At 59.4% G+C, this 23,080-nt stretch overlaps 2 protein-coding genes across 3 annotated transcripts; one reads left to right on the top strand and one right to left on the bottom strand.

Moving 5' to 3' along the window:
- Positions 1–37: 37 nt before the first annotated feature.
- TFPT (TCF3 fusion partner) lies at positions 38–7,542 on the bottom strand. 2 transcript variants are annotated; one of them, XM_043600143.1, is made up of 6 exons: positions 7,122–7,542; positions 6,457–6,715; positions 3,851–3,921; positions 936–1,005; positions 638–856; positions 38–199 (listed from the first exon to the last, which is right to left on the bottom strand). In XM_043600143.1, exons 1-6 carry the CDS (start codon positions 7,142–7,144, stop codon positions 80–82), a joined length of 762 nt encoding a protein of 253 aa, XP_043456078.1. In that variant the 5' UTR covers positions 7,145–7,542; the 3' UTR covers positions 38–79. The 2 variants fall into 2 exon arrangements, with proteins under 2 accessions (XP_043456078.1, XP_043456079.1); XM_043600144.1 differs by lacking the exon at positions 7,122–7,542 and adding an exon at positions 6,834–7,043.
- Positions 7,543–7,568: 26 nt separating this feature from the next.
- PRPF31 (pre-mRNA processing factor 31) lies at positions 7,569–22,776 on the top strand. The gene is made up of 14 exons (XM_043600124.1): positions 7,569–7,691; positions 8,886–9,070; positions 9,173–9,233; positions 11,797–11,880; positions 12,476–12,573; positions 13,481–13,587; positions 15,375–15,544; positions 17,379–17,536; positions 18,816–18,905; positions 20,237–20,364; positions 20,445–20,517; positions 20,980–21,108; positions 21,204–21,302; positions 22,385–22,776. The coding sequence occupies exons 2-14, from the start codon at positions 8,894–8,896 to the stop codon at positions 22,508–22,510; spliced, it is 1,500 nt and encodes a 499-aa protein (XP_043456059.1). The 5' UTR covers positions 7,569–7,691; positions 8,886–8,893; the 3' UTR covers positions 22,511–22,776.
- Positions 22,777–23,080: the final 304 nt, after the last annotated feature.

Below are 23,080 nucleotides of genomic sequence, written 5' to 3'. Positions count from 1 at the left end.
GCTTGTGTGTGATCAGAGGTGGAAACAGTAGACGGTGGCCAAGGCAAGTCTGTGGGTCAGTTTATTGGAGGCAGGGGGGTCAGTCAAAGGCGGGGCTGGCTAGAGTGGGGTAGGGCAGCAGTTTGTCTGGCCCCCGAGAAACCCAGCTGGAGTCCAGGGCCTCATCTGCTTCGAAGCCGAAGTCTTCCTCCACCTTAATCTGGGGGAGAGAGGGGCAGGCATGAGCAAGCCTGGGACCTAGAGAAAGGCCGCTGGCCTCACCATTCTGCCTCCTCAGGCACCTCGGGGAGAACCCCAACAGCCCTGCCTTCCCTTCCACCCCTGTTCTCTGGTCCTCCTCCTCCTCTGTCCCCACCTGCTCCAGTCCTCCGACCTGCCCCCTACCCAGCCTCCTCCAGGTCTCTCCCAACCTTCTCCATCCTCCTTCCTGCCCCCCTCCTACCCCTCCCTTCTCCAGGTCTCTCTCCTTCCTTTTCCACCCAAGTCCCCACCTGGCTTTTTCCAGCTTTCTCCTTCCCTGCCCATCCCAGCCCCTGCAGCCCAACCTGCTTCCTCCAGCTGCCCCAGTCCTGAGCCTGCATGGGCTGCAGGGCCCGGCTCCCACAGCACTGTCACAAAGCAGGAGCCCTGGTCCCACCTGCACTGGGGCCAGTTCTGGAGTCAGCACAGCTCCGGCTCGGCGTCCATCCCGGGGCCCTCGCCGCCTCTTGCGCCCGCTGGGCCCCTCACCAGGGGTCGGGCTGCTGGGTTCCGGGGGTGCGGGTGTCCTTCGGGGCGGGGACAGCCCCTCCTTCTCTGGGGGCTCGTTCTCCGCGTTGCCAGGGGTGGGAGCATCTGTGCCCTGGCTGCCCTCGTCCTGGTGGGGGGAAGGGGCAGCAGATGAAGGCTGCATCCCATCACCCAGCCCGCCCGGCCCGCCAGGAGGCCGCGCTCACCTCCAGCACGATGGTGAGCTGGCTGGCGCGGTAGTCATCGCCGTAGGCATCCAGCACTCTCATGAGGAACCTGCTCCGGAGAGAGGCCCCCAGGGGCACAGCGTCAGCGTCCGGTGGGTCGGGAAAGGGGTTTGGAGCTCCCAAATCTGAGACCTGGTGCCTGGTACCTGCCCAGCCAGCGGGACCCTGGGCCGCACTAGGTGACCTCTCTTCACTGTTAACTGTCGACAGGACGCAACAACCCTGTGTGGGCGGGTGGCCGTGAGGGTGACCCTGCAGCTAGACAGTGGCGTCTCCTAGTGCTCAGTGTGCGGGCTCAGAGAACATTCCGGCGTCGGCTGAGTTCCTTACCAGGAACCAAAGGGCTAGAGAAAGGTGCAGGGCACTCCTGCTGATGCCGCCTTCTCCGCTTCCGTCTCGGCTTCCAGGCCTTTGGGGTTCTTCTGTTTGTTTAAGCTCTGAATGCTACCTGTGGGCCGGCGCCCGGAGGAGTGTTTATCATGCAGTCTCCTGGTGTGTCCACACCAGCTCTGCACCCGTGTTCTCAGTGCTAGGGACACATCGGGGAACCAAACGAAACCCCTGTGCACACTGAGCTCAGTTTTGCAGGGGGACCATCAGCCAATCAACAGAGCAGAGTAACCTGTGAGGCGCCTGGGCGGCTCAGGCCGCTAAGCGTCCGACTCTGATTTCGGCTCCGGTCATGATCTCAGAGTCATGGGATCAAGGCTCCGTGCTGACAGTGTAGAGAGCCTTCCTGGGATTCTCACTCTTCCTCTCCTCTCCCCCTGGCCCCCTCCACCCCCACCCCCCCACCAGCGCACACGTGCTCGCTCTAAAATAAGAAAAAAAGAGTAAGCTGGAAAAGTAGGGAGGAGAATACAAGGATACTTGGAAGAGGGCTTGAACCTCAAATGGGCGGTGGGGGCCGCCTCACGGAGGCGAGGGAATGGCAGGAAAGCCTTTCTGGCTGAACGCACAGCGAGTACAGCAGCCCTGAGGCAGGAGCAGGGGGTGTGCTGGGGACTCAGCTGGGAGCCTCTGCAGGGTTTTGAGCAGAGAAGTGACTTGGTCCGTCTTACTTTTTATCTTTTTTTAACTTCTAAAAAAAGTGTTTTTTAAGAATTATGCTAAGACATTCATAACATACGGTTTGCCAGCGGAACCGTTTTTAAGAGTGCAGCTTCGCGGCATTAAGTACGTTCACACTGCTGTGCAACCGCCCCACCATCCGACTCCGGGGCTCTCTTCCTCTTCCCAGAAAGAAACCCTGCCCCATTAAACCACCACCATTCTCCTTTCTGCCCCTGAGACCTTGACTGAGTGCCTCGTATATGTGGTATCTTGTCCTTCTGGGACAGGCTTGCTTCCCTAAGCACAATCTCCTCGTGCACGGTGTAGCCTGTGGTGGGATTTCCTTCCTTTTTAAGGCTGAATCATACTCTCACGTGCAGACATTTTGTTCCTCCGCTCACCCATACCCGGATGCTTGGGGCCTTCCACATTTAGGCTCTTGTCAATACTGTTAGGATCCTGGGTGTGCACACCTCTGCTAGTGACCTGCTTCCGATTCTTCTGGGGACACGTCTAGAAACGGAATTGCTAGATCTCATGGTAATTCTGTTCTTAAATTTGGGGGAACTGTCTTACCGTTTTTACATAGTGGCACTTCTTTTTTTTTTTTTAGAGAGCGAGTGCACACAGGGGAGGGGCAGAGAGGGAGGGGGAGAGAGAATCCCAAGCAGGCTCTGCACTGTCAGCACAGAGCCTGATGCAGGGGGTTGATCCCCTGACCCTGGGATCATGACCTGAGCCAAGAGCAAGTTCCCACGCTGCTGGTCCAGGGACCACACTGTGAGAACCACAGGGCTGAGCTCCAGATAGATGGTTCAGACGGTGGACCGTCCTGACTGATGTGTATTGTTGAGGGGAGTTTCCCAGCTACAGGTACCTTCCCAACCCTGTGATGTTTCAGCCACGCAGGCCACCGCTGGCTTCGTAAGCTCTCTTGGTTCTACTGTAAAGCGGATGTTGGCTACTGGTGCAGATAGGAAAAGTGGTTCACCCAGGGTGTTGGGACAGGGGACCTGGGAGAGGTTAAGAGGCCAGGGAGAGGGTGGCAGGAATTGGACAAGGAGCCATGTCCCTGGGCCCAGGGTGCTGGCATCCTGGGTCTGTTCTGAGGTTGCAGCAGATGAGGGGGGGACAGAAAGCAGCAGCTGGGAAGGTTCAGTCTCCGACGCGAGCAGACGGGGGGGGGGGGGGGGGGGGGGGGGGGGGGGGGGGGGGGGGGGGGGGGGCGGGGCGGGGGGCTGAGATCAGGGTTAGTTCTGGATGCCTGTGAGGTGACCAGAAGTCACTGTCCAGAGCTACAGACAGGATCGAGGGTTGGCAGCGCTTAGGTGGCCTTGCCACGGTGTTACAAGTGTTCCGGAAGTGCACCCAGAAACTTCCCGCACCTGCACCATCCACTGTAGTCACCACTGCCCACCTGCTGCTGTTGGGGAGCACCTGGCATGTGGTGACAGTGACACAGGAACGGACTTTTTGATGTTGCGAATTTTCTATTTCATTTCAAGGAACTAAGTGTGTCCTGACAGATGTTAAATTTCAACTTTAATGAAGTTTCAGGTGAAGTCGCCACCTGTGGGTATTCAACTGAGACAGGAAGCAGGCTCAGAGTCCCCCAGCAACACTGCCCGAAGCCAAGCCCGTGGCTTCACGCCGCGCCGCGCCCCTTCGCTCTCGCCCCGCCTCTCCTCGCCCCCCACCCCACCTCTCCCCGCCAGGCCGACTCCACTCCACTCCCGGCCATGGCAAGCGGCAAGCGCTGGGGGCAAGCGCAGCCCGAGAGGTGGCGGAAGCAACAGCGGGGAGCGGAGGCAGGGGGCCCGGCCTGACATGCAAGGGGTTACCTCCGCTCCTGCTGAAGCCTCCGGGTTATCCTCTGCACCTGGTGGAGCCTGTTCAGGACCCGCTCGTTCACCTGCAGGGAGGCAGCAGAGCGCACGGGTCACCGGGACTCCCGTCCCTTACTCCACACGTGCCGTGCTGTGACCCGGGAGCGGCCACACAGCACCCCCCGCCGCCTCTCCTGCCCCTCTCCCTCCATCCCCTCCACTCCCGTGGGCCTCCTTCTGTCCTGGGGGCTCCCCCACACGCCTGCACCGCTCCCTCAAGTCTGAGCTCACACATTCCCAGTCAGGGAGTCCACCCAGACCTCCCACTACACTGCACCACCCTCTCCCTGCCCCCCAGAACCTGGGCGCCCAGCCCCTCCTCGGCTCGTTTCCTTCCCACACTCCTCACTGCCTTCTCACCCACCCACTTTTCTTCTTGCTCACCGTCTGTCTCCCCCACCGGGACATTAGCTCCGAAGGACAGGGACTTGTGCCTGTGTCCCCGTGCCTTGAGCACAGCCTGGCAGAGGCGGTGCTCCACGCATACTTGCTAATAAATGCGTGACTTTCTGTCATGTCAAGTGTCGCGCAACACCAAACAGGCCAACTTGCTGGAGATTAGGCAGGAGTTGGCTACCTCGGTGCCATCAGAGAGACACAGATGAGCAGGTTCCGCCCCTGGGTCAGAAGATGTGGGCTCCGACCCCAGCCTGCCACTTTGTTGGGTGACCTTGGGCCAGTTCCTTAGAACCTCCCTGAGCCTCAGGTGTTTGCATTTGTAAAAACAGGAATAACACCACCACCTATTCCTAATGGGGAGTGGGGCGGGGAGGTGGGGCTAAGAGCAGAAGCTCAAACGCCAGCTCCATTTAAGCAGATGATTGAGTCCCTGTGGACCCCAGCATGACGTGTTAAACAGGGCTGGGGTCCCCACTGCCAGCTGGGGCAGTGCAGGGGTGGGGCGTGGAGTGGGTGGAGACAGCGGGGGCCCGGAGATGCCCTGTGCGGAAAGCCTTGGGCGAGCCTGGCACACGGTGGGTGCTCCCCTGTGACAGCGGTCGCTCTGATGGCACCACCCGGGTACTGAAAAGCCCTGTGAACGCAGGATTCCCGGGATGAAATGTTACTGCTGTCACTGCTGTTGTGGAATCCCCGAGAGCAGTCCCCAGGGGGAAGAGTAAGAAAGCAGCGGTGGAGGAGGGAGGAAGGTCGGGGTGAGCTGAAGGACGGTGTGGAGGCAACCACGGTCTAGTTCGAGATGTATGCTGTCTGGTTCGTGTATGTTACACCCGATCTGTCCACAAACCATCTAGTGCACGCCTACATGCACACACATACATAAAACCAAATGGCTCTGCGCGTCCTGTGCACATCCTAGTTGCCGTTGGGCGTACACAGCTTGGGCTTTAGTGCAGCTTCAGGGGGGACGTTTTAGTACACGGGGCTGACTGCTCCCTCCCACTTGCCCTGTGGTCCTCCAACACCTCCTGTCAGAGCACACATCCAGCCAGCCCTGGGTGAACCGAGGTCCTGCTCCAGGCAGCCTGACGCACTCCTCATCCTAAGATGGCTTGAACGCCCACCCGCGGTCTCCACCTGCCGCCTCCTGACCCCCCGCTCCAGCTCAGACCTCGTCCCGTCCTGCCCGGGCCACTACACCAGCCGCCCCTCTTCCAGCGCTCCCCATCACCACTGTGAGGGGTTGGATGGTGTGGGTGGAGTCCTAACTCTCCCAGTACCGCAGAACATGACCTTGGCACATAGGGTCTTCACAGAGGTGTTGGAGTCAAAGGTCACTAAGTGGGCCCTAATCCAACATGACTGTGTCCTTCCAAACGGAGGAAGCTGGGGCACAGAGAGGCACACACAGGAAGAACACCACATGAAGGCAGAGATCCACCGGTCAGGGAACACCATGATTGCCAGCAAGCAAGCCCGCCGCTGCCCTGACCTTGCCCTTCCAGCCTCCATAACTACGGGAGGGTGCATTGCCGTTACTTAGTACCTGGTGACAGGAGGCCTGTGACACTAACACAACCCAGCTCAGTCTTTCAAACACCCAGATCTGACCCTGTTCCTCCCTCCGTTTGAAAACTTTCAGGAGCTCCTCCTCCCTTCAAAACAAAACCAAACCCCAACTTCGTGCCCTGGTGTTCCTGGCCTTTCTAGATCTGGTCCCTGCCAAAGGTGCGTTCCTCATTCTCACCAAGGAAGCTGATGCTGTGATGCTGCGTATAGAACCTGTGTCTGGGGCAGGAGCCATGGGGATGGACAGGAGAAGGATCCAAGTGGGATTGAAGAGGCAGGATGGACAGGACGTGAGAGCCTGACGTGAGGGGTAAGGGGGACTTGAAAAGCCTGATCAGCGGGAGCACCAGAGGCACGTAGGAAACATCAGTGAGCTGATCTGGGTGGTCAGGGTCGCTGGTGAGCACACCGCTCTCCAGGTGCTTTGCATGTGCCCGACAGGTAACAGGCGCAGAGCAAACGAACCATGAATGAATAAATGAATGAAAGGTTCATTCAGCTAGGTAAGGAAAGCTGGCATATGGGCAGAGACGGGGAAGGGGTGGTTATTTAGGCCAAGGGGCCCCCAAGCCGGGGAATCCGCACTCACCTACCTGCTCGATCTCCCGGCAGCGCCGACCTAGCGCCTGGTACTTCCTTCGATTTAGTTCTCGCTGGCGCCGCCGCTGTCCCCGGGCGGCCTCTTCCTCTTCATCTCGCTCCCGGAGCCCAGAGCCGCCCAGACCCCCAGACACGAACTCCACTTCTGTCTCCAGCTCGCTCTCCAAGATGTGACCACCGAACAGCGGAGGCAGCGCCAACTCTGAGCCTGGCGGCGCTGAGAACTCCTCAAAGCCCACAGCTGCCATGGTCCTGCAAGGTCAGGGGGCTCAGGGACCCTGAACTCCCGGCCCCCAGCCCCCTCCGGATCCTTCAGATCCTAGAGTCCCACAGGAGTCCGAGCCCCATCCCTTCGTCCCAGGATCCAGACCTCCAGACTCTTGCTCCCCGAGGATCCGAAGGAGTTCAAGCCCCCAGCCCTTCGTCCCAGGATCCAGGAGCCCAGGCTCCCGACCCCTGGTCCTAGGATCCAAAACTCCAGACCGTAGCTTTCTCCCCGCGGATGGCCCAGCACAGACCCTGGTCCCTTAAGAGCGCTAAACGAAAGCATTTGCATGAACTACAATACCCATCCACCCTCAGCTAAAAGCGCAGACGGCTGCACGTGCTGCAACCGCAATGTCTCTTGGGAATCGTAGTTTTATGCAAAGCCACTCACCCCTCTCTCTGTTCCAGTTCCATGTCTGTCTCCCTCTTCGGACGCCGCGGGTCTCAGAACTTCCAACCTCGCAAACCTCCAGGTTAAGTCTTTCGCAAAACTACTTGTCCCATCAGGCTTTACGACCAAGGCATCCGGGACTTAGCCGATAGGCCTTCTGGGGGCTGTAGTTCCCTATTTCCGGCTTCACTCCCCACCCCCTCCACCTCCACCCCGAGTCCCGGCTTAAAGGCCTTGCTTTCTCGTCGCACTCCTCTCCTAGTCGTCCGAGTTACCCCCGTCTTTATTCTTGTCTCGGCACCTTCTCGCCCGGCTACGGCGATTCTCCGCTTAGCAGCCTCAGTCCTCGGCAGGCCGTAAACCGGACAGACCCGTCTCCTCTCGGACTCACCGCTTCTCCGCCTAGCGGCAGGAGCTAATAAAGTTGTTGTTCCAAAGGTAGCCCGGGGCGGGAGCCAATCAGAGCGCAGCTTTGCCGCGACGATGGCGCGAAGCTGAGACGTCATCGGTGAGCGTCAACCGCTGTCGGGAAGCGACTCGCCTAGAAACCGTCTTGCCGGCTGGGAAGAGGTGTGTGCGCTGCGGACGCGGGGAGGGCGGGAGCCCTGATTCCTGGGGCCAGGGGCCGGCGTGCGCAGGGAGGCAGGAGGGTCTCATACGCGCAACTGGACTTCTGAGGCTTGTCCCCAGCTGCCGCCTCAGGGGCCAGATCTGTCCCGTGATCCGTTGGGTTTGGCCTGTATTGCGGGGATTTCGGGGGGTTATAGTTTTAAATTATCCACTTAAATGATCGCATGGAAACTTTGAAACAGAGATTCTGCGTCAAAGTTCTGAATCTCTTTTGTTGAAGAAAGAGCACCTGACAACATGTTTGGCCGCTTGGCCAGGCGTGTCTGCAGCTGCGCCTCGGCTGCGCGTTTACATTGGCCCTGAGGCCCCCGGTGTCCGAGTCCCGCTGCTCCCGGGGGCCCAGCCCCCAGCGTGCTTCACTCGACACATTACCCATGCAGCCTCTGTTTTTATACTTCCTTCCAGGGACGGCAGTGTAGAAGAGAAGGAAATGAGGAAGGGGGGTTGTTTTATGGAAAGGAAGGAGGAACGGGAAGGAGGAGAGGTGTTTTACGTTAAAAAAAAAAAAAAAAAAAAAACAGTGGGATTGTATCTTGATGAGTAGTGTTTCCCATTCTTTTCCACCCTCTGGGACTCAAAATACTAATTTTGTCCAGCGCTTGGAGTAGTGAGGAGGCTGCTCATGGCCAGAGGGGACCGGCCTGGGGGCTCTAGACACCTTAGGCCCCACCTGGTTGCCCTGATGTCTAGGGAGATCAATATTTTAGGATATCTGTCACTCTTTTGGGGCCCTACAGTTTTGGGGAGGGGTCTCTGTTATAGGAGAGAAAAGGATCCTAGGAGACGTCCAATCTCAAAGAGAGGATGTGAATTTTTTTTTAAGTCTTAGGTGGTGGCATGAGGGGCGTGCTGTGTCTCGCCCAGTGACGTGAGTGTGAGAAGGGTAGGTGGTGGGAGCTGTGACCGGAGACCGCCTGGTTCTGGGAGGTTTGTTCATGGAGTGATTCACTGGGTATTTATTGAGCACCTATTATATGCCAGGCACAGTTAGAAGCTGAAGAACAAAGCAGATGAAAACACCTGTCCCTATGGAGCTTGCTTGCTTGTGGGGTCGATCCAATAAGTACCAGGGCCTTCTTGGGGAGAAGCCCCTTCTCGTTAATGAAGGGGGGACCTCGCTCTCCCTTCCCATAGGTCTCGGCATGTCTCTGGCAGATGAGCTTCTGGCTGACCTTGAGGAAGCGGCGGAAGAGGAGGAAGGAGGAAGCTATGGGGAGGAAGAAGAGGAGCCGGCGATCGAGGATGTGCAGGAGGAGACACAGCTGGATCTTTCCGGGGATTCGGTCAAGAGCATCGCCAAGCTGTGGGACAGCAAGATGGTGAGCGGGCTGTAAATAGGGGCTCCCCGCAGGGGTGATGTGCGCAGTAGCTCTTTTTCCTGAAGAGTTCCAAGTTCCGACTCTCCTGTCTTCCCTGGGCAGTTTGCTGAGATCATGATGAAGATCGAGGAGTATATCAGCAAGCAAGCCAAAGCTTCAGAAGGTAACTTCCCCCTCCCACGTCCCTCCCCTGCCCCGCCCCTTGGCTCCTCTGCTGCTTGTAGCTTTGAAAGTTCGGCTTGTCTCCTTCTCAGACTTTTTGAGAACCTTCTTTTCTTTTCTTTTCTTTTCTTTTCTTTTCTTTTCTTTTCTTTTCTTTTCTTTTCTTTCCTTTTCTTTTCTTTTCTTTCTTTTCTTTCTTTCTTTCTTTTTTTTAATATTTATTCATTTACTTTTGAGAGCGAGCACACAAGCAGGGGAGGGACAGAGAGAGAGAGAAAGAGAGAATCCCAAGCAGGCTCCACACTGTCAGCACAGAGCCTGACACGGGGCTCAATCTCACAAAACTGGGAGATCGTGATCTGAGCCGAAACCAAGAGCCGGACGCTTACTTGACTAAGCCATCCAGGCGCCCCTTTCTTTTTCTTTTGCATCCCAACCCGGTTCCCTTCTCTCCTGAGAATACATTGCATCATGAAGCTGACACTTCTTGCCAAGCGCTTACTTGCTGCAGAAGGACTCCCCTCAAGGCTTCTCAAGTGTCAGTGATTCACGTGTCCGGTTAAGGGTTTTGCCACCTCCGTAAACCACTCGTTTCGTTATTTACTGTACATTTTTCTCTAAACCAGCGTGCTTTTTTCCTTCAGTTTACTTAAGAAGGTGGGGTGCCTGGATGGCTCAGTCGGTTAAGCGTCCGACTTTGGCTCAGGTCATGATCTTGCGGTCTGTGAGTTTGAGCCCTGCATCAGGCTTTGTACTGACAGCTCAGAGCCTGGAGCCCGCCTCGGATTCTGTGTCTCCCTCTCTCTCTGCCCCTCCCCCACTTGTGCTGTCTCTCTCTGTCTTTCAAAAATAAATAAATGTAACAAAAATTTTCTTAAAAAGAAAGAGAAGGAACATTACTGCTATTGTGTGTGGAAACTGGTATCATTCGGTAAGTAGTGAGTGACCCTGCAGCGGGCAGTTATCGGAGCACCAGCTTCCGGGAGTGCTGGGGTGTCTCGAGCGCTCAGCCCAGCTCTGACAGGTTGCTCATGTTGCTGCACGGTCTTCTTGCCAAGGGGGAGCTCTGGGATGGAACTTACTGCTGAAGCAGCCACGGGACGCTGTCAGGCACAGCAGCGGTGTGGTCAGACCCGCTCCCCACTCTTTGCTTCTTTCCTTTAAAGTTTTCCTGAGGCACTCAGTAGCGGGCCCCTGGAGGCACCGGGTGCCCTGGGGAATCCGCCCAGCTCTCCGCTCTGAGCTCAGGCTCTGGCGGAGCTGACAGGCAGGTCCAGGCAGCTGCTGGTGGGCAGCACCTGCTGGGACGGAGGGGGCTCCGGACTCTGGAGCCGCTGGAGGGGCGGGCTGACCCCAGCTCCGGGGCCAGGGAAGAGCCAGTACCTGAAACGGACTTTGAAGTGTGAATCCACACACCAGACGGAGAACAGCGGCCTCGTGCTCTGGGAAGGAGCTGTGTGTGTAGAGCCTCGCTTATCTGCTGTGCTCATGGCGGCAGAAGAAAGTGCCAGATCCTGCAGGGTTTTGAACACCAGGCTAGGGGGCGTCTCCATCTGACGAGCCGTGGGGAGCAGTGAAAGTGACGTGTCGGGTCAGGCTCAGGGTTAAGTCAGACCTGATGTCACCGGGCGTCTAGAGTGGGAGGCGGGCATGGGACATCTCAGCACTGGGTGGCGGTTGTGTCTAATGGATACGCGGGGGTGCCGAGGGAGCAGAGAGGATTCCGGGGTGCCTTCCGAGTCCTAGGGACGTAGAGACACTTGAGCCATCAGGGTTAAGAATGTGGATTCTGGGGCCGGATCTCAGCTCTGCCATCTGCTGGCTCTGTGACATCAGGCCATGTCTCTCTGTTTCTTTCTGTGCAACATTGGTCTAGTTTGACGCCCACACCTCTGGCTGGTTGTGGGTAAGAGGTTAATGCCTGCAAGATGCTTGGGACGGTGGGAGACACACGGTAAGTCCTGTGTGTGTCAGCCGCTGCTCCTGCTGCTGATGGTGATACCTTCACCATCGTTGTTGTGATCGTTGTTGAAACCTGGAGAGGAACGTTTCAGAAACCGGTGTGAGGAAGGGATGTACCAGGGGGAGGGAACAGCATATGCAGAGGCCCAGAGGAGAGCAAAGCAGCCCTGGGTGCTCAGGCACTGCAGTCAGCCCTTTGGGGCGTCATGAGAGGGGGGGCTGGGACGGTGCAGAGGCCGGCGGATACCCCTGAGTGGCACCAGTGTGCCAGGCGCTGTTCTGGGCACAGGGAGGGGGCAGCCCTGGGAAACAGACGCAGTTCTTGTTCTCCCAGGGCTTCCTGTCTTTTGGGAGCCTCAGACGGCAGTCTGGGGAGCTAGGCCCGTGGCCTCGTGGTGTGGGGAGCCGCCAGAGGGTTAGTTCCAGGGCAAGATGGGGTCGTGACGCCTGGAGGGTGCACTGGAGGGGGAGAGATGGGAGGTTTGCAGACATGCACACCCACCTCCAGGCTTACTCCTCCAGCCCCTCCAGCCACACCCCGTCTCCCCCCAGCTGCGGGAGCCTAGACACACACACCCCCAGGCTGTTTTTCCCCCTCACAGTGATGGGACCAGTCGAGGCGGCCCCTGAATACCGGGTCATCGTGGACGCTAACAACCTGACCGTGGAGATCGAGAACGAACTGAGTGAGTGCCCTGAAGGGCGAGCAGAGATGGCCCTGCCTGGCGTCCCTCACGGCCCTCTCCAGTCCCCAAGGAGGGCAGAGGCAGGATCCTGGTCGCCTTCCCCACTGGCCTCCCCAGGGTCCTGCCCCCAGACTCCTCATTTAGTTCAAGGCCAGGTTCGGCTGCTGTAGCAGAGTGGCTTATTTGAGAAGGAAGTGTGTTTTCCTGTGATGTGAGAGTCTGGGTGAGGACCCCAGGCCTAAAGTCGCGGCATCTGGTGTCAGGCCCTTTCTGTCTTGTTGATCTGCCACCTGTGTCAGGGTCCAAGGTGACTGCCCACCTCCACATCCCACCAGCAAAAGAGGAAGGAGGAGGAGGGCACAGCTCTTTAAGGGGTATCCTGGAAATTGCATGTCACTTCAGATCACGTGTCGTAAACCAGAACTAACTCACGTGGCTGCGTGCAGCAGGGAAACGGCGTTTTTGCTGGGTGGCTGTGAGCCCCGCTAAATTCAGGGCTTCAGTCACTAAGGGAAGAGGGGCAGTGGATGTTGGGGACAGTCAGCGGAGTCCGCCTGCCCCCTCATCAGACACCTCGCCTCTCTGTCCACTTCAGACATCATCCACAAGTTCATCCGGGATAAGTACTCAAAGCGATTCCCCGAACTGGAGTCCCTGGTCCCCAACGCACTGGATTACATCCGCACGGTCAAGGTGAGTGCACCAAAGTGGGGACTCAGGAAGAACTGAGTGATGGGGGGCAGGGCCCTGCCCTTGGACCCCCGGGTCTAAGGGGAAAGGCTCCCCTCAGTCAGCCTTCGGCCACTGGGAACAGAGAGCAGGTGAGTGGCCTGGAGCCACGGCTCCTGAGGGCTCATCTGCCCTCCCTGTTCTCTTGAGGCCAGGAGCTGCTCTAGGCTTCCCAGCAAGAAAGGGGTGGAGCCTGGAAGGAATGTTCTCAAGGCTGCTCTGCTCGCCTCCAGGCCCACTCCTTCCCTGGGTGGGCCTCCCAAGAAGGGCCGGAGCTGGTTGAGGCCGAGGAAGCAGGGAGGGAGATGAGGGGGTGCCCCGTGTTGGCCAGCGCTTCTCTGGCCGTGCTTGGAGCAGGTGGCATTTGAGTGGAAATCTGAAGGTTGATGCAGGGGAAGCCGTGCAGAGACTTGGGGGAACTTATGAGCACCAAGACCCCGAGGCGGTCGGCGGTGGGGAGACAAAGTTGGTGAGGCCGGATGCCATCTGACCTCCAAGGCTTTGGGCCTTACAGGAAAGCCCTGGGAGGGTCAGGCCCAGGTGGAGGCAGGGACACGGGCGAGGAGGCTCCCTCGTGAGTCCAGGGGAGGAGGATGGTAGGGGGCCGTCCGTGCAGGGAAGCAGCATGGTTGTGTTTGTGCTCCGAGTTGACGTGGGTGGCGGGGCCTCCCTGGGTGGCCGGTTCTGGATCAGCAGTGTGGTGCTGATGCCCTCAGCGGGGAAGTTCTTGGAACTGGTGGGAGGTCCTCTGTGTACAGAGCCCAGCTTTGCCAGTGTCCCCAGAAGAAACCCGGGTGGCTGCATGAGCAGGAGAGGTTCTCGGGCCTCCCTGAGTCTCCGGGCCTCCCCTCTCTTGCCCTCTCGCCCCCAGGAGCTGGGCAACAGCCTGGACAAGTGCAAGAACAACGAGAACCTGCAGCAGATCCTGACCAACGCCACCATCATGGTCGTCAGCGTCACCGCCTCCACCACCCAGGGGTGCGTGCTCAGGGGCGAGGAGTCACCGGGGCCCCCGCAGGCCCATCTAATGGCAGAGGAGGATCTCAGGGTCCCAGTGGGCGGGTGTCTGTCTCAGGAGGACAGCTCATTTCTGTCCCACGCGTGTGGAGTGAGTGTGGGGCCTGGGGGTCCTGAGTGGTGAGGCAGAGGGCCAGCCTGGGTTACAAGCGTTTGTCTCGGGCACGTTCCCCCTCGCTGGGATGAAGGTGTCCGTAAAGGCAGGGACCTGGTTTGGGGCCCTTGGTGCCCGCCTGCCCCTGTGGCATCCGTGCCGTGTCTAAGAGAAGGACGTGTCCTTAGCTCCAGAACAGCCCTGTGGCGTGGAGACCTCCCTCGGGCTGCACTTCTGTTGACTGAATAAATGCTGACCGAGCACCAGGCACTGTTCTGAGGACAGAGATAGAGAACTCAGCAAAGCAGCTCCTGTCTGGGGAGAGGCAGGTGTACACGCAGGTCACAGGCTGGAGGGCGAGTGTCAGAGTGCAGACAGGTGCCGAGTGGCCTGGGGCGCAAGAGGAGGGGCACCTCTCCAGACTGGGGCAGGTGGCTTCCTGGAGGAGGTGACGACTCAGCCTCATGCAGGGGCCAGGGTCTCTAGTGGGAGAACACCGGGCTCTTAGCTCGCCACTGGGGGGAGCAGCCTTGAGCCTCAGCCCACTGGGCTTTGATTGTAGGGGCCTAGGGCGGGCTCCATGGTCCCTGTCTGTGCGCCATAAGCGCGACGGGGCAACTGAGGGAGGGAGGGGTATGGCCCGGTTTGGTTGCCGGCTCGCAGCTCTGTGGCCACCGGGTCCCTTCGCCGTCCTGCCCTCGGGTCCCCTCTGTAAAGTGACAGTGATGACAGCCCACCTTTGTGGTTTCCTTCAGCAAATACTAGCCCGGCACCTTCCGTGTGCCAGGGTGTGCTGGGCACGCTGCTGAGAATCTGGGGCGGGGTGCCCTTGGGGGGGCTGCTGTCTAGCGCCAGAGGTGGACGGGAGGCTCGGTGGATCGCAGCTGGTGATGGTGCCCGAGGGAAGCAGCAGGGCAGGAACCTTGGTGCTCGGCGAGGCTGAGGCCTGGAGGATGAGGAGGGGCCGGCAGGGGCACGTGGGCAAGGGCCCGGCCCAGGCTGACAAGCGGTGCTGACTGAAAACCTAGGATTCCCAGCAGCCCTTGCTTCCAGGCTAATAGCACTTACAGTAGCCCTGAGGCCGCACACGTGCATCCACACATATATGTTGTGCCTACACGTGTATATGTGCACACACACGTGTGTGCACATATCCCATACCCACACACGTATATGTACACATGCGTGCATGCACGTGTATGTGCTATGTCTACGTGCATATACGTGCACATGTGTGCGTGCACGTACATATGCTGCACCTACACCTGTATATGTGCACAATGTGCATGCATGCATATATGCTGTGTGTACATGTGCACACGTGTGCGTGCGCGTGTATATGCTGTGCCTACACGTGTATGCGCGCACACGTGCGTGCATGCATACACGTCATACCTACGCATGTACGTGTGCACCCATATATGCTTGCGTGCAAGTATATATGTGCACACACGCATATATGCTGTGGCTACACGTGTATATGTGCACACGTGCGTGCATGCATAGATGCTATGTGTACATGTGCACGTGTGCACACGTGCGTGTGCGCATGAGCACACAGCCAGAAGGACAGGGCTCCTGTGCCCGTCAGGTAGGGTACCCAGGAGGGGCCAGGTCCGTCCCAGCCACATCCCTAAGTCCCGAACCACCACAGGCAGCAGCTGTCGGAGGAGGAGCTGGAGCGGCTGGAGGAGGCCTGTGACATGGCACTGGAGCTAAACGCCTCCAAGCACCGCATCTACGAGTACGTGGAGTCTCGGATGTCCTTCATCGCGCCCAACCTCTCCATCATCATCGGGGCGTCCACAGCCGCAAAGATCATGGGTGAGGTCCTGGGGCAGAGTGGGGGCAGAGGGCCGACCTTGGACAGTGTGATCGTGGAGAAGCCACACCCCTCGTGTAAGAAATGGGGCATCTGGCCCAGGGCCCCAGTGCCCTGTTCTCTCCCTGTCATCCCTCCTGGAGATCGCAGAGGTCGGCCAGCCTGCTTGTCCTGCAGACCCGCAGAAAGAATGGTGGCCCTGAGGAGGGCTGGCCTGACCAGCCCGGAGGAGGTGGTGTGGCTGCTGGGGACCCCGGCACTGCTCGGCCAGCACATCCCGGCAGCTCCCGGCTCCGCACAGACCCCTGGGCTGCCCAGCACAGGCGGTGTGAGCCGTCAGGACCACGGATTCATCCATGAGATGGGGACAGCAGTCCTGATGACGGGTTGGGACTGAAGGGTGGGCCTCCTCAGACTCCCTGCGGTCTCCGAGCAGGCGCCCCCTCGGGCTCCTAGCCCCTTCAGCTGAGGGGCTCTTCGGGGACCTGGGTGGAACAGCTGTGTGCTAGCTTGCTCGGCTGCCATAACAAAGTAGCACAGGCGGGGGCGGCAGGCAGTGGGGGCCTTAAAAACCAAGGTTCGTTGTCACGGGGTCCTGGAGGCTGGGAGGCCAGAAGGCGGGAGCAGCGTGTCGGCAGGCTGGGTTCTCGGCTTGCAGGGGGCCGTCTGCCCAACTGGCCTCTCCTCTGCGCATCTGTGTTGTCCTCTCTTCTTGTGGGGACACCGGTCGTGCTGGGTCAGGGCCCATCCAGTGATGTCATTCCCCCCGAATCCCCTCTTTCGTGGCCTCGTCTCCAAACACAGCCACATTCTGAGGTCGTGGGCGTGGGGCTTCGACACAGGAATTTGGGGGGAGACGGTTCAGCTCCTAGCGCAGCCTGGAGTGGCAGGTGTGTGCGGGGCTGCGGTGGTTTCGGGGCGAGATCACCTCAGGTGTGGATCCTGCCTCCCCCTCACTGACCTCCCATCTTCACGTGCCTCAGTTTCCCCAGTGGTGATTGACGGTGTGCTACTTGCCTGTGACTTCCGGGCTGAAATCAAGGTGTCGGCAGGCTTCTGCATTGCTTTATGGGGGTTCTAGGAGGAAGGAGCGGAAGGAGTCCGCTTCCGGGCCTTTCCTGGCCTCCAGAGGCTGCCTGCACCCTTGGCTCTGGGTTTTCCCCCACTTAAAGTCTCCTGTCTCACATCCCTGTGACTCTCTGCTTCTCCCTTCAGCTTACAAGGACCCTTGTGCTTCATAGAATCCTCCCCTCCCTCCCCTCTCAAAGTCCTTAACTGTGTCTGCAAAGTCCCTTCGGTCCTATAAGGCAGCACGAAGGTTCTGGGGACTCTGATGTCAGCTTCTGGGCGGGGGGCGCTCTGCTCACTTGCGAGTTACCATGCCTTGATCGCTTACCTAATCCTTAAAGATGCCTAGTGCGGAGCCTGGCACACAGCAGTCCCCCGTGAAAGGTAAACGTTTGTATCTGCAGCTTCTCTGCGCTGGGCCTGGAGACAAGCCCACGGGAACCCAGGGGTGACTGACACCAGGCCCCGTCATCAGAGCGTCCCCAGCCTGGTGGCCGCTGTTCTAACACAGAGCAGGGGCTGTGCAGCTCTGTAGACTCTGGGGGCTCCCGTTGGGCCGCCTCCGCACTGTGCATCCTCAGGCAGGTGGTTTCACCTCTCTGGGCCTCCTCTGAGTCCTCCCTCCGAAGCGGGACCCATCAGCCCTCCCTAGCAGGGCCAGCTCGGGAACTCAACCAGACGCTCAGGTTAAGGCGCTAAGTGTGCGGTGAGCCCCCAAACAAGTGCCGTGTTTCCTTTGACCTCCTCCCTCCCTCTCTCCTGCCGCAGGGGTGGCTGGGGGCCTGACCAACCTCTCCAAGATGCCCGCCTGCAACATCATGCTGCTTGGAGCCCAGCGCAAGACGCTGTCTGGCTTCTCGTCCACCTCTGTGCTGCCCCACACTGGCTACATCTACCACAGCGACATCGTGCAGTCTCTGCCCCCGGTGAGCCGCCCCGACACGTGGTCCCCATGGAACCTTCTGCTGTGGCAGAAGCAGCCTTGTCTGGGGGGCAGTGTGAGCCTCAGCAACTTGCCCCTCTGCTCCCCGGTTCCCACTAGTCACAGCTGACAACAGTGGTCAGGAGCTCGGACGACAGGGTCACATGGAGCGTAAGAACAAGGACCCTGGAGCAGATGTGCTGGGCTTGGGATTAACAACGGGGCAAGAGATGTGAGCTCTGTGTCTCAGTCTCCCTGTCTGTAAAATGGGGGGGATAGAACCTGCTTCCCAGGGTTGTGATTAGGACTCTTATGTATGCAACACCTTCAGGTCACGCTTGCACATAAGAAGCAACATAAGCATTAGCTTGTGAGGTGCAGGGGTCCCCACACCACCCCCAGCTTCAATAACCCACTAGAGGGAGGTGCAGACTCACTGAGCTGACGCACTTGAATTGTGGTTTGTCACGAAAGGACAGACTCCCAGCAGCCAAGGGAGGAAGTGGGTGGGGTCGGAGCCAGAAGTAGCAGCCACGGCACTTCCAGACCTCCTCTCCCCGTTGCCCACGTCGCTCCCGGCCTCCACACGTGACAGCGTGCGGGGGAACCGCCACCAGGGAAGCCCCACTGAGCCTCCAAGTTGGGAGTCTTCTCTGGGGTTGAGTTGTGTAGACCTGACTGGGTAGCCCAGGTGGCTGATCTGGGTTCCAGGTTGACTGAGATCCTGTAACCCAGACACCCCCCTGAGCGTCTCACATGGTTGGTCTCTGCCTTGTCCAAGGTCCCAGGCCGACAAAGGTTACCTCCCAGAGCTGAGGGCCAGGCCGGAACTCTTAGGGCAAGGCTGCTTTTCGCCACTCGAAGCCACTGCCAACTTTGTTATCGCTATTTATTGAGACGTGGCTGTGGGTTTACGTGCGCCATCTTGGTGCATCTCAGATCGTGGGCCACCTGCCTTTCGTGGCACAGGACGCAATTTTCTGATGCACAGATGGATGTGTTCTATTGTAATCACTTTCTTTTTAGTATGTGACAGTCTTCCACTGCAGTAATATAGGTGTCTGTGCAAAGGGGCTCAAGTTTTTGAAAAGTGGGCTGAAAGAAAACAGCAATGATGATAGTTTGTTGCGGTAACACGTTATTGCAGGTTTTCATAGTAACGCGTGGCAGGGACGGTGAAGTGCTGGTGGGCAGAGGGTGAACCCTGGTGCCTGTGGTTTCTGAAATGCTCAGGGCTCTCAAACGAATTCGGTCACTGACTGTGCCCCTTCCTGCTGCTCCAGGATCTCCGACGGAAAGCGGCCCGGCTGGTGGCGGCCAAGTGCACGCTGGCAGCCCGCGTGGACAGTTTCCACGAGAGCACAGAGGGGAAGGTGAGGCACGGGCGGGCGTCTGTGTGGGTCTGTGGTGTGTCCTGTGTCCTGGGGGGAGGCACCATCAGAGGACCCAGCACACACAAGCACTGTTCTAAGTGTGTGGAGGGGGGTGTGTCGTGTATTAGTGTCGTCCAGCCCTGTGGGTCAGAAGTCCGCCGAGGGTCCCACTGTGCTGAGATCCAGGTGCTGGCACAGCGTTCCCTCTGGAGGCTCTTGGGGAGGATCCGCCCCCTGCCTTTCCCAGCTTCTGGAGGCGCCTGCTGCCCGGGGCTCGCAGCCCTCCTCCGTCCACACTGCTGGCAGCGTGGCGTCTTCTGTCTCTCCCTGACTCGAGGCCTGTCTCCACGGGTCCTCCTCTGACTCCTTTAAGGACGCGGTGATGACGTGGGGCCCACGCTGGCCATCTAGATCGTCCCCGTCTTCACATTTCTCACCTGATCACACCCACAAAGTTCCATCCGGAGCGGAGACGAGGATGTGGACACCCTGGTGGGGCGGTTTTGCCTGCTGCACCGGGACCTGTCACCATCCAGACCGTCATTCAGTTCGCCTCTGTGTTCCTCAGCAGACCCGCTCTGTGAAAGGGGATGTGTTTTGTGTCTTGTGCACTGGCGTCCAGACACCCAGTCTGGCACAGCGTTCAGGGTTGTGATCTCCCTCCCTTCTCTCTTCCTCTCAACCGCTGGTCGAGATGCTGGGGGTACCGCAATGAGCCGCTCAGACCAAAGCCCTGTGTGCGCATGCACGTTCTGGTTGGGGGCAGGGCGAGGGGGCCAGGGACATCTGTGCTGTGTCCAGGGGCGCTGTGTCACTGCTGAGTAGGGGTCAAAGGGTGCCGGGCTGGTGGGGGAGGTGGGCGCTGTTTAACCAGGATGTCGGGGGCGGGGGGCTTCTCTGAAGAGGTGAAGGTGTAACGCACATACACCTGGGTCACACTAGCAAGCCGCTCCCGTGAGTGCCTGGGGGAAGAGACCCAGGAGGAGGGAGTGGCCAGTGTGCAGGCCCCAGCCTGGCGGTGGGGCGGGGTGGGTCCTGCAGAGACCTCGCTGCAGCAGAGGTGCTGGAGGGGGGTGGCATTTGGGGTCTCTCTGAAGGAAGAGCTTGCTGGGAGAGAAAGCACGGAGGTGAGGCTCCCGGGTGACCCCACTTGCAGAGGCTGGGGCCAAAGGCTGGGGAGGAGGCGCGGGCCTGGGGTTGGCTGTGTTGCATTTGAGGGGCTGCCTGCACCCCCATCGAGGAGACAGTTGTGTGTGTAGTGCAGTGAGGAGTCTGGGCCCGAGAGCGGACGGGTCCCCCAGGCCCTGATGGGACCCTCGCGCCCTCCCCAGGTAGGCTACGAGCTGAAGGACGAGATCGAGCGGAAGTTTGACAAGTGGCAGGAGCCACCCCCTGTGAAGCAGGTAAAGCCGCTGCCTGCGCCCCTGGACGGGCAGCGCAAGAAGCGAGGCGGCCGCAGGTGGGTCCCGAGGCCCGGGGTCGGGGGGAGGGAAAGGGAAGGGGCTCACCCCCCAGCTGACCCCCGGTGCCCATCCCCAGGTACCGCAAGATGAAGGAGCGGTTGGGGCTGACCGAGATCCGGAAGCAGGCCAACCGCATGAGCTTTGGAGAGGTCAGAACCCCGACCCGGACACTTCGCCCTTTCCCACTGCGGGGCCTCAGGGGTCGTCTTTGTCACAAGCGCTGTCCCTCTGTCCCCTGCCACGTTTCTCCTCTCTGCTGGGGCACTACGCCTGCCTCCAGTCTCTCCCCCACATCCATGCACCCCTACACAGCACTCTGTGCCGGCCCTATCCCCCCTGCCCCCGCCCTTCCCGTACATGTCCTTCCCCTGGCTTCACCTCCGCCACTCTCTTCTCTGATCATCGCCCTGCTGGTCCTGCAAGAACTAGCTCGAGTGTCCTTTGGTTTGCGAGCCCGGCTTCGGTTGTTGACGCCGTGCACGCGCGTGTGCATGCATACACAGCCACTCTCGGGGGTCATCTTGGCCCCGCAGGCACCTGAATCAGGTGAACGCCTGGGTGTCTAGCTGATGGAGGGTGGCTAACTCCGGGATGCCTTCTCCTCCCACCAGATCGAGGAGGACGCCTACCAGGAGGACCTGGGCTTCAGCCTGGGCCATCTGGGCAAATCAGGCAGCGGGCGGGTACGGCAGACACAGGTGAACGAGGCCACCAAAGCCAGGATCTCCAAGACACTGCAGGTACAGACCAGGCCTGGGCGGGTCCAGGGGTGAGGGGGCACCGGTGGGCAAGCCCGGGGCAAGCCCAGACGTCCCCTGCCCCCACCTCCCCACAGCGGACACTGCAGAAGCAGAGTGTGGTGTACGGAGGGAAGTCCACCATCCGCGACCGTTCCTCAGGGACAGCCTCCAGTGTGGCCTTCACCCCACTCCAGGTACTGGACGCCGGAGTCAGGCGGTTCCACTCCCAGCTTTCCCAGCAGCCCTGGGCTTCAGCCTCTTCTCCTGTGAGACAGGCACACGATCGAGCTCCTCACAGGGCTGGTGTGGACGGGGCATCAGTGAAGCCCCTGGAGGGCATGGCCCCCCGGTGCTCAAGTTAGCAGGGACAGAAGGGACACGGTCCTGCCAGCAAGCCCCGGCTGGCTTTAGACTCAGGCTGTGGGCGACCCTGTGACCTCAAGCGGGCTCAGCCCCTCCCTGAGGTGCTGGGTAGTTGGGACAACCGCAGGCCCTCGTAAGAAGGTTCATAGCTGGCTGGGAGGGTGAGGTCCCAGCCCGGCCAGTGCACAGGATGGAGCCACTGCGTCCGTCCCTTCCTTGGCTTACGCGCCCACAAAAGAGGGCTGGTGTGTCCCACGGCATCAAACAGAACAGCTTTCCTCTGTCAGCAAGGGTCTGCTGAGCACCTAAGTCCCCTGCACCGTTGGAAGGGCCGGGGGTAAAACCACAGACACCAGGCAGTAAGCCTTGCCTTTGTGGACCTTATGGGGTGGCAGGTCAGGTAGGTAAGATACACAGCCTGTCAGAAAGTGGAAAGTGCACGGAGAAGAGGGGGTGAGGGGTCAGGTTGGAGGCCACCAGGGAGGCCTCAGCCGCAAGGTGAGGATTACCGTGTGGAGGATGCTGGGAAAGGTGCCAGCCACTGTGGGGCCCCCAGTGCGGGTCACTGTCCCTACCGGGGTTGGTGTGATTTGCACCATAGCGGCAGGGGAGCCACTTCACTCTGTGACTCAGTTTCCTTACTCAGGAACCAAACCGGGTTGGCTGTTCTGAAACTGTGTTTTTAAAATCACCTGGAGGACCTGTTAAATATTCAGATGCCCAGGTCCTCCTTTGGGGCGGGGGCAGTTTGGTGACTGGCAAACTGTCCTCATCACCTGGAGCCCTAGGACCATTGAGAAGGGCTCCCTGACATTTCATGATCCTCTCACTGGGCTGGGAGATGGGGTGGGGGGGAACCTGTCAGCGGCCAGCCCAGCTCCCCACCCCATCGTCACCTCCCCCGCCTGCCTAGGGCCTGGAGATTGTGAACCCGCAAGCAGCCGAGAAGAAGGTGGCCGAGGCCAACCAGAAGTATTTCTCCAGCATGGCCGAGTTCCTCAAGGTCAAGGGCGAGAAGAGCGGCATCATGTCCACCTGAGGGACTGTACCCAGGTGGCTGCCCCTGAAGCTATGGGCCCTGCCCTTCTGAAGGGACCCGGGTCAGGATCGGACTGGGAGTGTCCCTCAGCAGCCCCGTGCCAGGACTGTCCGAGGAGGCATGGGAGGAGCCGGCCCCCTGAGCGCCAAGACGGCCTCCCCATCTTGGGGGATAGAGCCAGTCTTCACCACGCTTCATCTTTTTTACCTAGAAAGGGAGATACTTTTGGAAAAAGCGCAATTAAAAGCACATTATCAGGTTCTGTTCCTGGGGAGTGATCATTTGTCAAACACCTGCACGACTGGAGGAGTCCGCTGTGGGGCTTGGGGGACAAAGCTGGGGCTCCCGATCCAGGTGGTGTCTGGGCCCCAACCTGGCCCTTTGCTTCCCTGTCCTGGATTCCAGGAAGAGCAGAGCCCTCTCCGTCTCCAGACCACTTGGAGAATGTCCATTGTTTTGATTCTCCCAAGTGATATGGCTGCCCAAAGCCCCAGCCCTGAAAACAGGCCAGCGGGGGTGGCTGTGGGGTCTCAGGTGTGCAAGCCTCCATGCCACAGGTCCCTCGTGAGG

This window comes from Prionailurus bengalensis, chromosome E2, assembly GCF_016509475.1.
Source record: "Prionailurus bengalensis isolate Pbe53 chromosome E2, Fcat_Pben_1.1_paternal_pri, whole genome shotgun sequence".
NCBI classification, from domain to species: Eukaryota; Metazoa; Chordata; class Mammalia; order Carnivora; family Felidae; genus Prionailurus; species Prionailurus bengalensis.
The sequence above is the reverse complement of the archived record's forward strand: the minus strand, read 5'-3'. Positions and strand labels throughout refer to the sequence as shown.

Coding starts and splice junctions, on each gene's coding strand:
- TFPT (XM_043600143.1), bottom strand. CDS start 7,144: ATGGAACTGGAACAGAGAGAGGG. Junction 3,922..6,456: donor GCTGCCGGGAGATCGAGCAG/GTAGGTGAGTGC, acceptor GCCTCCCTGCAG/GTGAACGAGCGGGTCCTGAA. Junction 200..637: donor CAGAACTGGCCCCAGTGCAG/GTGGGACCAGGG, acceptor TCTCTCCCCCAG/ATTAAGGTGGAGGAAGACTT.
- PRPF31 (XM_043600124.1), top strand. CDS start 8,894: ATGTCTCTGGCAGATGAGCTTCTGGCTGACCTTGAGGAAGCGGCGGAA. Junction 11,881..12,475: donor GGAGATCGAGAACGAACTGA/GTGAGTGCCCTG, acceptor TGTCCACTTCAG/ACATCATCCACAAGTTCATC. Junction 21,303..22,384: donor TGGCCTTCACCCCACTCCAG/GTACTGGACGCC, acceptor CCGCCTGCCTAG/GGCCTGGAGATTGTGAACCC.